Consider the following 16,478-nt stretch of genomic DNA (forward strand, 5'->3'; position numbering starts at 1 on the left):
AAGCAGGCGTTAATTTGCGGAAATCCATAATATATTATGAAAATTAAGCTTAATTTTCTATACTCCGCGAACAGCAGGAGAATCTGTATGGTGTAATTTATAATTTCTTCAATCCTTATACTCACACCAAACAGATCTTCGGCAATGTATCCTCTACGCACGTTTCGCTTCTTCGCATCTTCAGGAGATGATGACTTTACAATGAATAATTGTAAATTATAAGGATTGAAGAAATTATAAACTACACGATAAAGCTTCTCCTGCTGTTCGTGGAGTATAGCAAATTAAGCTTAATTTTCATAATTTTCATAAAAGGTTGTATTGGAATAAAAAAAAAGTATGTAATGCTGGAGATATGAAATGGAAATACAAATTCCATTTCCCATCTTATTCCAATCCCTCAAATTCAGGATCAACTCGATCCTCCAAGAACCTCCTAATTGACTTTTTACTTTTGTTCCCAGCCTCCAGTCTATCGAAGTCATCCCGTTCAGCCGTAAAGAAGCACGTGAAGTTCCCAGATGAAAGCTGCATCGAGGAGGGCACTGAGATGCCTGAGCGTTCGACACAAACGAGTAAGCATTTTCCTATAATTCCGTACCCAAAGGATAGGACGGGACCCTATTACGGCCCTCGATCGGCGCAGTGGGCAGCGACTCTGCTTTCTGAGGCCGTGGGTTCAATTCCCACAACTGGAAATGTTTATGTGACAGTCTGGGTGTTTATATGTTTTTTATAAGTATTTATGTATTTTAATAGCTTCCGCCCGCGACTTCGTCTGCGCGGGCTTCACAAATGGGTCTAAAGCTTCGCTCGTTAACAATTTTTATTCCTACCTCGGGAACTACTTGATTTTGACGGTATAGAAAAAAGATGTCCTTTTCCATTGCATAGGTGACATGCATACCAAATTTCATCCAAATCCGTTCAGCCATTTTTGCTTGATTGAGTAACAAACATCCTAACTTTCACGTATATAACATTGTTAGGATAGTAGGACTCATCAGTCATCACTTTGGGGCTAAATATGTGTATTGTCGTAGTACATTTAAATTTATATTAATAAGAATCCGCTGTCCGTCCGTCCGTAGGTCAGTCTTCACATGAACCGTAATAGACAGTGGAAATTATAACAGATGATGTATTTCTGTTGTTGATATAACAACTAAGACTGAAAACAAAAAAAATCTAAATTGTTTTATCCGTTTGGAAAATGCGATGCCGTATTTTTATAATTCTCATCTATATCTTATCGACATAAGGCAGAAATGATGTTAGTTTTAATTTCCAACCACCTTTAGCCGATTTCTCTAATACCTAATAGGTAAATAAGTTATTTATTTATTTATTATTTATTTATTTATTTAAATTTGATGATAAATTAGTAACAGATTATTTTATCTCTAATAAAAATAATACTTAGTAAAAGAAAAAGTTAAAATCACATTTTTATAAATTAACTAAACTTAAAGGTAGAAATACGTTTGGTTTTTATACCGAGCGTATTTTTTACGGATACTACAATTTCAATTTTTATTTTCCTAGTATTATTTGTGTTGATTGGTTTGTTTTAATTATCTATGACGGCATCGCCATCAGACCATTTATAACTCAAGAACAGCTGGATAAATTTTTATGATATTTGATTTTTTAGATTTCTCTTAGACCGGAATAGCATAATAAGTAGAAAAATATTACATTCTTAAAAATAATGATCCGCGGTACGAAGTTCGCCGACACAGCTAGTTTATAATAATTTATGCCTCGCAATTCAATCTTAAAATTCTTAATTGTAATATTTCCATGCCAAAAAAATAAACATTATTTTGTGAGAGAAAAGTATTGATATTTAATTCTAATTTTAAATTTTGACATTGAATTTATAAAGTATGTCAATATAAACCCTTTTTGAATTTTATATTTCAATTTAACAAAAACTCAATATAGATAAAGTTGGTTTTAAGCCATTAATTTTAGTATCAATTTTCGGTTAAACCACTAATTTTATAATACATTGTGACATTTTAGGCGATATTTAAGAAGTGAAATTGTATGCCAATTATTTCGGTAATTTTCAATTAGTGTGACACGGGAATCGACTCTAGGATATGTAATAGAACATTTTAGCAACTAGGCAATTCGATGGACCTACTATTAAAGACGCTAAGTAACATAAATTTCAATATATAAAAATAGCCGCTGCTATTACGGAATTTCGGAAAAATTCTCTAAACAAAATGAACGTCCTTTTCCGCAGGAAATATATAACAAGGGTGCCACTAACCAGTCCTCTCAATTTAGTTTAGTTTAAGGTCAAAGGCAAAAGTTGAGCGTTCTTTATTCAATAAGATCTGTTGAAGGCACTTTTGATGCGTAGATTTTTACAATTTTTCTCTAGAAAAGCAATCGACGGCCGACTGGCGCAGTGGGCAGCGAACCTGCTTTCTGAGTCAAAGGCCGTGGGTTCGATTCCCACTACTGGAAAATGTTTGAGTGCTGAGCATTAATGTTTTTCAGTGTCTGGGTGTTTATATATATAATCTAAGTATTTATGTATATTATTCATCAATTCCCATAACACAAGTTACGCTTACTTTGGGCTATTTGGCGATGTGTGTATTGTTGTAGTATATTTATTTATTTATTTACTAGCGTACCCAGCCCGCTTTGCCGGGCTAGATTTTGCTTTATTTTATTTAAACAATAAACTTACATCATTAAATTTTTAATTTAAGTTTCATAATATATATTCATTCTCTTCTATTCTGTTCTCGAGCGGGTGAAGATCATTATCTACACCCATGTACACCCAACAATAGAATATCATCATAGTAAATAAAAGCTGTATTTGACAGTTTGGCAGTTCAAAAATAGGATCGTCACCAAACTTTATAGGATTACTCGCCAGGTCAATCCGGAGAATCCCTGAAAGTTTCATTTAAATCGGTCCAGCCGTTTCGGAGCCTATACGGAACATACCTTTACCATACATACCTACACTTTCTCTTTTATATACATAGATTATTTAATTATCGCCTAGAGGTAGGCTCTTATGTGCTTCTAAAGCGTTTCACCGTTTTAAACGGATGAAGAAACCATTGTGAAACCCGCATGCCTGAGAGTTCTCCATAACGTTTTCAAAGGCGTGACTAGTCCACAAATCTGCATTTGATCAGCATAGTCGACTACGCTGGCCAAATGCGGATTGGCAGAGGAGACCAATTCCCTGTTGGGTTACCAGTGTACGGGAGCTTTGGTGATACACCCGACCGTAACAATAGGAAGATCTTCCTCCGAGCGGGTGATCTTGCTCGGGGACCGAGGTCCGGACATTCATTTTTGTAAGTTGTATATATAGGTATTCTTCGTGAACACTTAACTAGCGCGATGCAGGATTTTTGTAGCGCCATCTAGTTCTGTAATGTGTAGACCGCTACAGGTGTAATTTCAATTATCAAAATACTGCAAGTTCTTTGATCCAATCTGGTGGGAGGCTTCGGTCTCGGCTTATCAGCTTACTGACAAAAACGGACGTCTTTCTTAGCAAGCTGATACGTCATAGCGGGCAAACCGTACAACAGATGACCTCCCTGGCGCAACGGTGAGCGCTGTGAATTTAAGTAGGAGTTCCGAGGTTCAATTTCCGGCAGGAGATTTATTATTTCTGATTTTTTTTCTGGTCTCGTCTGGTGGGAGGCTTTGGCTATGGCTACTTACCACCCTATCGACAAATACGTGCCGCTAAGCGATTTAGTGTTCCGATGCGATGTCGCGTAGAAACCGAATAGGGACTACCATACTCTAAAACAGGTTAGCCCGCTACCATCTCAGACTGCATCGTTACTTACCACCAGGTGAGATTGTAGTCAAGGGCTAGGGTGGATTAGCGTGTCTGTTGCTTGGTAAGCCCGCTAGCATCATAGATTGCAAGTCAAGTCAAGTCAAGTCAAATATATCTTTATTCAAATAGGCACATAGATGGCACTTTTGATGCGTTATTATATACAAAATGTGTACATAGCAGTGAGTAGTGATGGCGATAACTACAATCGTAAACTTAAAACTAAAGCTACGAGTATTCCAATCGCGCCCTGATCTAAGAAGAAGCCCACAACAAACTTAGCCGGGTGTTCTTTTTGTTATCACCATCTCACATTGTCATTAGAAAATATTTAAGAAGCAACCTGGTTAGAGCAATTGTTTACACCCAAGCTTTTTTATCGTTTACGTAATCCTTTATACTATAATAGGACTTTTCTTTAAGCTTTCGCTTAATACAAACTTTGAACTTCTTTAGTGACATCCCCAAGATATCAACCGGTAATTTATTGTAAAATTGTATACAATTTCCTTTAAATGAATTGCTTATTTTGTGTAGTCTAGTGTACTGCACTGCAAGTTTATTTTTGCTTCTAACGTTCAAATTATTGCAGTCACATTTTCTTTTTAATTTTGATATATTTTTGTGAACATACATTAAATTTTCAAATATGTATTGGCTATAGAGTGTCATTATTTTAACATCTTTAAATTTATCTTTCAATGACTCTCTCGGACCCATTTTATAGATCGCACGAACAGCCTTCTTCTGCAGCACGAAAATAGTGCCAATATCAGCAGCATTACCCCATAGTAAAATTCCATATGACATAATGCTGTGAAAGTAACTAAAATAGACTAGCCTAGCAGTTTCTATGTCTGTCAGGTGGCGTATCTTCTTTACTGCATAGGCAGCAGAACTAAGCCTGTTCGATAAATTATTTACATGAGGGCCCCATTGAAGTTTAGCATCTAACGTTATTCCTAGAAATACTGTTGTATCCACCGGATTCAATTCCTCATTATTAAGTAGTATAGTGGTTTTTACATGTTTAACATTTAGTAATGTGAATTTATGCACTTAGTTTTATTTTCATTTAAAACCAAATTATTAGCTTCAAACCATTGTACTACTTTATCGAGATAGTTGTTTACATCGTCTAAAGCTAATTCACGTCTCTTAATTTTGAACATAAGTGATGTATCATCAGCAAACAATACTATCCCGTGATTGTCCTTAACAAGGTAAGGCAGGTCATTAATGTAAATAAGGAATAGAAAAGGTCCTAATATAGAATCCTGTGGAACACCAATTTTCACAAATGACCCATTAGACCGCTTTCCATTAACGTCTACCATTTGCACCCTATCACGCAAGTAGTAACTAATCAAGTCGAGAGCTACACCCTGAATTCCATAGTGGTGTAGTTTTCTGACTAACGTTTCATGTACAACACAATCAAACGCCTTAGACAAATCACAGAACACACACATCATGTGACTCCTCCCAAGCTTCAAATATATTATGTATTAGCTCAACACCAGCGTCGATAGTTGAGCGACCCCGTGTAAAACCAAATTGTTTAACGTGGAGTAAATCATACTTATGAAAATAGGAAAGTAACTGATTTAAAATAAGTTTTTCAAAAATTTTACTGAAAGTGGGCAGTACTGATATTGGTCTGAAGTTAGTGGGGTCAGAAGTACTACCCGATTTAAACAAATGAACTATTTTATCTATACAGTTATTAAATATTAATGCTAAATCGGGTGCAACGATATCAATTAGTGATTTGAGAACTTCAACGGAAATGCCCCACAAGTCACTTGTTTTTTTATTATTTAATAATTTAAAGGCTTTAATAACGTCAGAGCCACTAACATGGCTGAATTTAAAAGCGTTTTTACACTCGGGCACGTTATTCTTCAATAGAGAGAGAGCAATATCTGGTGAAGAGTTCAATGATTTAGTGGTGGAGATAGGAATGTTAGTAAAAAAGATTTCAAAAGCAGTAGCCACCTCGAAATCAGATGTTAAGTCTTTATTATCTACATTAAGTTTAAAGTTATTATGCCGCGGTGGTACTCTTCCCGTCTCCTCATTAATTATTTTCCAAGTAGTTTTGATTACGTTATTGCTATTTTTTATTTTATTCTGTATGTATCGGGACTTTTCCAAGAAGCAATCGCGTTTGAAACTACTGGAACATAATTTAACACAATCTCTAAACTCAGCATCAGTATTGTATTGACGTTCTGCATAAAGTTCGCCTACTCTTATGCAGTTCAATTGATGCCCACTCACTAAAAACTAAAGCATCAGTCACCACAACCGACTTACTAGTGAATATAGAATTAAATAGTCGTTGAAACGTGTTGAAAAAACAGCTGTACATCTCATTCGGACTTGTCCCCGATTGTAAGAACGGGAGGTCTTTGACGAGGCTAGTTCTCATTTTCTCTATGCGGTTTGATGTCACTGGTACAAAAGTAATTTTATGTTTGGAGACTTTTTTCTTCACATTTTCAAATTGAATTAATTGACCACAATGATCAGAATCTAATTACCTTTGTATTGTTACTAAACGTGAGATAACAGTCGAGGGCTAACTTGTACAAGAAAAAAGCTGTCAGAGCTATTATAAAAGTGAAAATGTTTTTAAATATGGCTTTATACGAACCTTCACCTACTGCACTCAGCTCGGCAGCAGCAATCTCCCAGTATAATTAGTAATTGGATCGGCCATTCCCTGAAGTTGAATTTTTCGTAATACCAACGCCTCGATTAATTACGGGGCTTTCACACACAGTAAGCGTGAGTTAAGTCGTTATAAATATATTACCAATGTATATTACTCACTATTTATTTATGGGCGTCATAAGAAGGCTTAGAGTCACTCAGCGGGTGATGGAGAGAGCTATAGTGGGAGTATCCGCTAAGGTCTGGAACGCCTTCCAGCTTCCGTCTTCCCCCGTACCTATAATCTGAATCCCTTCGGATCAAGAGTTTAAAAAAAAAATGTTTCATTCCTGACGACGTTAACGTACATTAAGCCCATCTTCAAGTATCAGACATGTTTTAAATATAATTTTTTTCTTTTACATCTGTGTAGTTGTTTACATTTGATTTGGTGTAGGGATATCCACTTTTTACACAGCGTAATGTCACTTTTCAGAAATAACATGATTTATTAATTATTTTGTATGAAATAAATTAATACTGAATTTTACATAGTCATAGAACAAATAATGTTTGTTTTAATGGCAGAAGCTACAGTGCCGAGATCTTTTTGGTAATTTTTTATTTAAACCTGTATAAATAGTGTCTTACATGTATATCTATATATATATAAAAGGAAGTTGTGTTAGTTACACCATTTATAACTCAAGAACGTCTGGACCAAATTTTATGATATTTGATTTTTTGGATTTCTCTTAGACCGGAATAGGATATCTAGTTTTAAAATATAACATTGTTAAAAAAAAAATGATCCACGTTACGTTCGCCGGGACAGCTAGTTTAAATATAGAATACTATTTATCTCATAAAAGCACTGAATAAAGATGACCTAGGTTTGATAAAAAATATCCTTTCAGCTTACCTGGCCGCAGTTTCTCATATAGATATAGCACTTACGTGGTAGTGATGGTTATATTAATAAAGCGTGTAAAAATAATAGAACCAAAAAAAAAAAAGGTCCTCCTATCACATGCATAAGTGCATGATTCATACAAATATGTTCATAATTGGAAAGGAATGGTGTCTCACCATTTTACTTCGTTTGCCAACTTAAACCTAAAGCTACGAGGGTTCCAAACGCGCGCTGTTCTACAAGCTCACAACAAACTTAGCCGAGTAATATTTTGTTATCACCATCTCACACTAAATTCATATTAAGCTATGATTTTAGAGCAATTCACATCCAAGCTTTTTTTAACGTTTACATTATAATAGGATTTTTCTGTAAGCCTACGAATACGCAAATAACGTACGGACTACGGTCTATTATATTCGACACCCACTCCGGTTCACAGCCGTTGCATGAGGATAAATGACAATACATGCGCGGCACTTTGACCTTCGCACCCCTATTCGTTCTATTTATATTTCCCTTTTGTGCGACCTTGAATGGACTTTCGTGCTATGATCATAAACAACAGGCCTTTAACCATAAGAGTAAGAGCATTATTACTGTTGTATTGTACATTTAGAGGTTGTAAAGTTTGGCATCCTACTTGTCATCATCATACCAAACCATTGCTTTCCCACTACGGAGCACGTAGCTCTTTCCACAACGAGAAGGGGTTAAGGCCGCAGTCCACCACGCTGGCCCAGTGCGGATTGGTGGACTCCACACCTTTGAGAACGTTATAGAGAAGCAGGCAGGTTTCAGGCATGCAGGTTTCCTCGCGATGTTTTTCTTCACCGTTGAAGTAAGTGATATTTAATTGGTTAAGACGCACATAACTTACAAAAGTTAGAGGTGCTGGGATTCAAACTCGGCCCCCCGAAATTGAAGCCGTAGTCTTACCCAATGAGCTATCACAGCATCCCTGAAATCTGTATATTATGTTATAAGTAACTGTTATAAAAAAGATCTGTATCCATAAATATAAAAATGTTATGTTGGTTTGTGTACGCTTCAAAAACTCAAAAAGTTCAGCACCGATCGAGCTGAAATTTTAGCATAATATATAATCCGCATCAAGGATTGTTTTTATCTATTTTTTGCATCAGTCACATATCCGTGAGTCTTTATATCTGCGCAGACAGTGGTAAAACAAAAAATTGTATATTCACAAATATTGCAAAATTTAACTTATATGTTATGTATTCTTTGTTTTGTTTCTCATTTCTCAACTATTCCATAAAAATGTTTATATATATTTCTTGTGTGCGTGTGTATGTCACTGAACTAAACGGCTGGACCGATTTGAATGAATTTTTGGTATGCAAATCAGCCCGACAGATGGCGCTGGGGTCCGCTAGTTAGGTATAAATTATTTTTTCTTACTTAAGTTGTTGTACCGTACCCAGAAGAAAACGGAATACAACTGCTGCAAATCAATTTCTCGTTTCTAACATCGACAATTTAACACTAATAATTCCATCTCGCGAGAGATGAAGACGGTTGCTTTGAAGCCAGCTTCATCATCATCAACAGCTTATTACAGTCCACTGCTGGACTAAAGGCCTCTCCCAACTGGAGGATTTGCCCATAATCACCACGCTGGGCAGGCGGGTTGGTATTCGTAGTAGCATGGTAGTAGTAGCACAAAGGACGCTGCTGCCCGCTCTCCGGTATGTCCCCTCGTACGACACCCGCGGTAAGAACTGGGAAAGTTTATCATTGTGATAATCATCGAATTACGATGTCAGACAAATCTCGAGCTTAATGAAACTATAATTCTGTCTCAATTATGCAAGCACACGTGTGACGTTGCACACATAACGCACGATATAAATCGTATCGCTCCGGATTATTATCACACGTCATGCGGTTAATCTCAATGATGTCCAAGCGGACATAAGTGACAGTCGATAAAATAGCGTCATGTCTTGATTTGCATATGTTACTATCGTAACCACTACTACACTATATCGTAACTAGATTAGAAGTCTAGAGAGTCAGTCATGTTATTAATCAACACGTTTATTTTTAAACTAGCTGACCCGCAACTTCGTCTGCACATCTACGTCCGATAGACAGACAATCAGTATCGATTATAAAGCATACACCGGTCAAAGTTTTATTTTAAGTATAGATAATGTCAAAAAAAGATTATTCTATGAAAGAAAAATATTCACAATGAAAACAAATATACCGTGAAAGGCAATTCATTAGGTAAACAAAACACTTTACACAAAATATTTTACACAGTTGTTACGTAAGCATATCCACGGGATAGCCATAGTATGCCTGCTAACCTAAAAGCGGCGGTATCGCATCATGTTCAAGTTACGTCGGCGCACCTAATCCAGAGACTAGCTTTGAATTGTGATGCGATAGCTTTTTTACCACGTTTTCTATGGAAATTAATTGTAAGACGCTAAGCATATTAGTCTTAACATCTCTTTATTCTGCACCCTGCTGCAACCCTAAATACAAGTCAGTGGTGTGAAATATGGTTTGAACCCATTACGGGTTGATAATATGAACCCACCCGTAATGGGTTAATATTTTAGGCTCACAATTCTGTTAATTATAACTTGCGTTTATTTTTCGATTCCTTTAAGTTCCATATCTTTATTTACATAGGCACAATAAGATCTTGGATGAATAATTAAATAAATTGTAATGTACAACTGAATGCCGGCTGGAAATGAGTCTGGAACTCATAATTTAGAGGTAGCATTAAATCAATACAGTAACTAATGGCAGCACAGCATTATTTGTAATAGCTATTAAATATACCTTTAAAACTAGTGTCCAGGGTCCTAAACGAGCTAAATTGGTTATGGAAACACTTAGGTTAGAGATTCGATTTAATTTTAAATATATGTCAACAACGTCATTACAAGCTTTTACTTAAGTTTTGCCCTCTAAATTTTATCACGCGAGTGTATAAGTTTCTTGAACTGTGCTCAAATTGGCTATAAATACGGTAGTGTGCAACCAGTGGCGTGCATTGGGTTCCTTGCCAGGGTATGCAGAAAAATTTAATATAACGGCTAAAATTCTCCTCCTATACGGGTTATATAACAAATTTTAGGGTATGCAGTGCTTTTGCGCATATATGAAGTGCACGCCACTGTGTGCAACGTAAGCTGAATTTTAATAAGCATTACTTAATCAAGTCTAAAGTATAGGCACATACTAACAAGTTCGCCTCAAGTTGAAATAAAAAAAAAAAAAAAGGACGGAGTGTTCATTGTATGCCCAAAATCCCTGTGACTGTACCAGGTACTAAACAGTTGTTACGGTTATCAAAATTGCAACATAATGTTTATTATGTGAATAGTATTAAGATATTATTATCAATAATATTCATAAAACGCCCCAATGTTAAGTAAATTTTATGTTAGGGCGAGGCCAAGATATGCGTAAGTCATTATACATCAACCCTCGCGGGATGAATTTCTCGTCCGTACGTCTAGATGTCGCCACTTGTCCTTTCCATCGCGCTAGCGTTGTGTGCACCGAAAAGCATAAGAGGCTACGTAGACTTTGTACCAGCATGAAAATCATCCATTTATAATATTTTTGAAATAGGGGTGTTCATAGCATGAATCACTTCCTTTATATACCAAACTAAGTACCGACTTTATAAATAAAGAATGCGAAAGTGTGTGTTTGTACTGTCTGTTTAAAATGCAAAAGATTAATTTTCTTACTACAGGAGGTTTTTTTTTTTCAAGGTTTAGGTTTGTAGTACCGACTTCTCTTCCCGGATAGTTAAATTAAGAATTATTCGTCTGGATGGTTATAAACCCCAGTAAAGCTTTATCAGCAAGCGGTGGGCGTTCAAAGGAACGTAATGATTCAGACGAATTTTTAAGTTAATCTTCTCAGTTTCTGCGGAACATTAACATTTAACAACTAGAATACAACAATAAAAAACAATACACTAAAGTTGATAAAAAAATACTTCATTAAATGAGATAAGGATAATAAGATATTAGTTTAAGCAAATTAACAAAAATAACTAAACTAAAACAATACTTATTTATCTAAAAATTAATGAACGTTTATATTTAGGAAAAACAGATTAACGAAGTAGTTCGCTGATTACATCCGTTCCGTAATGTTCAAGTACTATTTTATTGCGATGGTATTTTATAACCACGATATCTCGTAAGATATTCATGAAATCGAATGATGTAAAGAACAATTTTCTTTTTAACTAAATACTTGTGATAAACAACTTATTTATTTGGATGAGGATTAAAATCATGTTTATAAAAACGCGTAATGCATTATTTTAGAAAAAAATTTGATTCGCATAAAAAGGAAGGTAAAGGAACTATGCTCAAAATGTGCAATATATATGTGAGCATATGTCGCGGACTTTTTAGATATTTTAAAGGAAAACAATTTTTAGAAATATTTAAAGGTTTTCGCTGCGCTCGTAGCCCAAAGTCTCCGAAGGAAAAAAACCCCTGTTTTAATACATTCTTCTATTGGTCTAAGCGCGATATATAGCCTAGAGCCTTCCTCGGTAAATGGTCTATCCAACATACAAATAAATTTTCAAATCAAATCTGTTGTTCTTAAGATTAGAGCGGCATACAAACAAACTTTTAGCTTTATATTATTAGTATAAGATATAAGATAACATAAAGATTTACAGTGTCTTTACCACTTTAAATTTATTACCTTTCAAAGGATTTTTTTACACATATATTATAAAATTCAAAATTCATTTATTTCAAGTAGGCCTAATATAAGCACTTTTGAAACGTCAAGTCTGTCTGTGTGTAGTGACTCTACCACCATCTACTCTATAGCGGTGATAGCCCAGTGGGAAGGACTTCGACTTCACTTTCGGGGGGCCGAGTTCGAATCCCAGCACGCACCTCTAACTTTTGTAAGTTATGTGCGTTTTAAACAATTTAAATATCACTAGCTTCAACGGTGAAGGCAAACATCATAAGGAAACCTGCATGCCTGAGAGTGCACCAAAAGGTTCTCAAAAGGTATGTGGAGTCCACCAATGGGCCAGCGTGGTGGCTTAGCCTCTTCTCATTGTGGGAGAAGACCCGTGCCCTGTAGTGGGCCGCTAATGATATTTATATTCTTTTAATTTGAGAAATTTAAATTTCACTTAATTTAATTGTGAAGAAAAATATCGGGAGGAGACTTGCATACCTTAGAGTTATCTATAAAGAGGTTACAGTAATTTTATATAAGTGGGTAAATAAATAATTGAACCTAGTTATCAAAACTATAAATTCATATTGGCCAGATATTTTATTAAATCGTTTAAATTTTTTACAAATACGAACTTTATAATTATTATTTAAAAAAATAAATAGTTTTCTGGAAACAATTAAAATTATATTGCATTATCAACCAATGCTCATGACATTAAGTTGGTGGGTATTTCGATATAAGTACGACTGCATTATCGATGCACTTCAGTTCCACCTCGATGTCGTCGCGCCCTGGGATTATTCTCATAGCGAGATCTTGCGCTCGCCCCACTCCCCCGGTGACGCCGTAGCAACCCCTCAGGTGGTTATCGGAAAGTGTCCATCCGAAAAAAAAAGAAGATACACTTCACTCCTGTGTGGACTCGAACAATGCAAAGATACCTCGGTGTCTTAGTAGTTTATCACTAGAGATTATTTTTTTTTGGAATTATTTATATTCATCATCATATCAACAGATAGACGTTCACTGCTGGACATAGGTCTTTTGTACGGAGTTACAAATTTCACAGTTCTGTGCCGCTTGGATCCAGCGGCTACCTGCGACGCGCTTAATGTCGTCTGTCCAGTTCGGGGCTGCCATTCCAGCACCTTGGAACCCCAACGTCCATCCATTATTTATATTAATAAGAACATTTTATTTTCCTTCCTAAATTAATCTCTGTATTTTTTTATAAATTAATATACTACGCCTTGAAGCCCTAAAGAAGCTTAGCTTGTATAGTGGGTACCAAGATGACTGATGAATATTTTTATGATTAATATACATAAATAAATACCAAGACACTGGAAAACATTATTGTTCATCACAAAAACGTTTTCCAGTTTTAATCGCGCAACCCAAAATCTCTTTAAAAAGAATAACATTGAGTTTAAATACAGGGCCTTTCCAATGCATGCATATTGGAGTTTATTAACTTTTGTAATACGAAATATTTTCTTTAAACATGTTTAAATTATTCAAATTTCTTCTTCTTTACAAAAAATCTTCTACGAGTTAGTCATACAAAAGTTTGAGACTGCTAAATCATACTTATCGGACGTGGATCCTTTTCTCACAGACTAATGGGAAAAGATAGAGGGCACCTTCGCGTACATACAAGTTTTGTAGGAAGCGACTGGAATGGCAAAGTTCAGTAAATCAACAGTTTTTATAAACATGACAGCTACATAGTTGTATACTGACATTTAATCAACACTTCAATACTATAAACTTACTTATACATACTTACTAATATTATAAATGACAATGTAAGTTTGTTTGTTACGCTTTCACGCAAAAACTACTTAACCGATCCTCATGAAACTATGTACACATATTTTTGAAGGTGTAAGAAGTAATATAGGATACTTTTTATCCCGACATTAAGCTCGGTTCTTTTGGGAGATTTTGGGAGAGGGGATGAAAGTGTTTGACGACAACTCCCACAAATTATAACCGTTTTAAATAATTATTTTTTTACATACTAAAGAGGTTATAATATGTGTTTAATTTTGCCCAAACTTTGTGAAGATCTGATGAATGTGGTTGGAGATTGAGGACAGAACTCCTCAGCGGACAGCAACAAATCCCTCATTTAAGGCTTAGCGATACTGAATAGTTTAAATTATTTTAGAACACAACTAAATTGAATGCCACCTCAAAAAACAAAATCATACGCAGACGAAGTCGCGGGCAAAAGATATTACATTTATAAAACGTGCCGTATATTGTATAGTGCCGTGTGGTGACAGCAGATCAGAATATAGTTGTCACCATCACTCCTCTTCCCTTGTCAACATCACTATCGTATGGGGCGCCTAAGGGTCCGTTCACACAGACCGGCTCGGAGAGGAGAGCAGATTTTTATCACGTTGGAAACAGTGTTTTGAGTGATTGTAGTAAAGTTTATTTTTGCATTTGCACCTTTTTTGTCATTAAAAATGCCTGAACGCGCTTCGTGTGAAGTAATAAAAGGAGCCGACCGGCTCCGCTTGCGTGCTCTTTCTCGCTCGCGCAGCCGCACCCGCTTTCAGATCTCTTCCAGCCGGTCGATGTGAAATAGTTGGCGGCTCCGCTCCGGCCAATTCCAAGCGTATACGACCCGGTCTGTGTGAAAAGAAAAAAGCAGGCCGATGCTCTCCGAGCCGGTCTGTGTGAACGGACCCTAAGGGGATATAACGGCCAGTAGAGTCCTCTTTGCTGCTACCGCCATTTACTGCGATAAGCAAAACGTCCCGTGTGGGGAGGCTTTTAGCCAACAGTGGACTGCTTTAGGCTTTTGTAATAATAAAACGTTCCTGTAGTTAGAAACGTAACTTGTAAAACATCATTACTAGAGTGACTTAACCGTTACGTCAGTACAGATTTTCATTCATGTTTTGTTACTGCTCATAATTACTTACTGTAAATGCCCAGCCTAAATGCAAATGCCAACTACTAACTGTAGTCTACGGGTCTATTGAAAAAAAAAATAGTTAAAAATTCATTTTTTAAATTAATTTCAAGAAATAATTAAAAACAGTGAAGCTTTATGTTTCAACGTATACAATCTAAAAACAACGCATTATATTAACGCATTGTTCTTAGAATTAAATTGTGATAAACTATTAAGACACCGGAAGGTATCTTTGCATCGTTCGAGTCCTTGTAGGACTAAAGTGTATCGAAAATGCACCCGGTTTTTGTATCGAAATACCCAATACCAACGACTCAATATCATGAGCATTGGTTGTTAATCAAATATGATTTTAATTGTCTCTTGGAAACTTTTTATTAATTAAATAATAATTATAAACGTATTTGTAAAAATCCTAATTAATTTAATAATATATCTGGCCAATATGAACGTATAGTAATCAAAAGTTTAATTATTTACCCACAGTATAAAATTACTGTAACAATTGTTACCGCGCATAGATTTTAACTCTTCTCTATGGCACCCAGGTGCCATTTACCCTCTATACTTTTACTTTGATCAAAGCTTTTACATACAAATTATGCCTCTCCAAAAGAATTGTAATTTACACACGCATTAAAACTTATCTCGAAGCTTTGCTGTTAAGTATAAAATGTTACCATAACCCCAGCACACGATCTTACCTGTCCGTCTGTTTGTCTGAGATTTTATCATCGTATAATGTATTGTAATCATATATTTCATTCTTTGTATTCATCCTCATCATCATCACATCAACCCAATACCGGCCCACTTTAGGGCATCGACCTCCAACTTCAATGAGAAGAGGTTAAGGCCGTAGTCCACCACGCTGGCCCAGTGCAGATTAGACTCCACACATTGAGAACATTATGTAGAACTCTCAGGCATGAAGGTGACTCGTGAAGTCAAGATTGTATTTGACTACGAGCTTTTTTGCTGGTACGCAGTGGCGTGCACTTCATACATGCACAAAAGCACTGCATACCCTAAAGTTACAATATAGCCAGTATAAGAGGAGGATTTTTTCCATTTTATGCAATTTTTCTGCTGTATTGATTATTCGCCATTTTATGCAATTTTCCTGCTATATTGCGAAGTACATAATTTCACTTCTATAATTTTAAAATGGACCCAGTTCATAGTTTAAGGTGTTTTGTACTTCTATTGAAAAGACAGATATAGTAACAATATACTTACTTTAATTTTTACGGGCGACTGGCGCAGTTGGCAGCTACCCTACTTTCTGAGTGTTGAGTGTCTGGGTGTTTATCTGTATAATATAAGTATTTATATATATTATTCATAAAAATATTCAACAGTCATATTTTCATTGGGCCAGCGTTATGGGTTTATGCTCTTAATTAATG

At 35.8% G+C, this 16,478-nt stretch overlaps 1 protein-coding gene across 1 annotated transcript in view; it reads left to right on the plus strand.

The window, feature by feature from the left end:
* LOC120636353 overlaps positions 1–16,478 on the plus strand; it is a 143,762-nt gene that overhangs the window by 124,155 nt on the left and 3,129 nt on the right. Inside the window, exon 8 of the mRNA XM_039907801.1 lies at positions 472–575. Within this exon, the coding sequence (XP_039763735.1) occupies positions 472–575 (104 nt within the window). The remainder of the gene's footprint in view (positions 1–471; positions 576–16,478) is intronic.

Source organism: Pararge aegeria, chromosome Z, assembly GCF_905163445.1.
Source record: "Pararge aegeria chromosome Z, ilParAegt1.1, whole genome shotgun sequence".
Taxonomy (NCBI): domain Eukaryota; kingdom Metazoa; phylum Arthropoda; class Insecta; order Lepidoptera; family Nymphalidae; genus Pararge; species Pararge aegeria.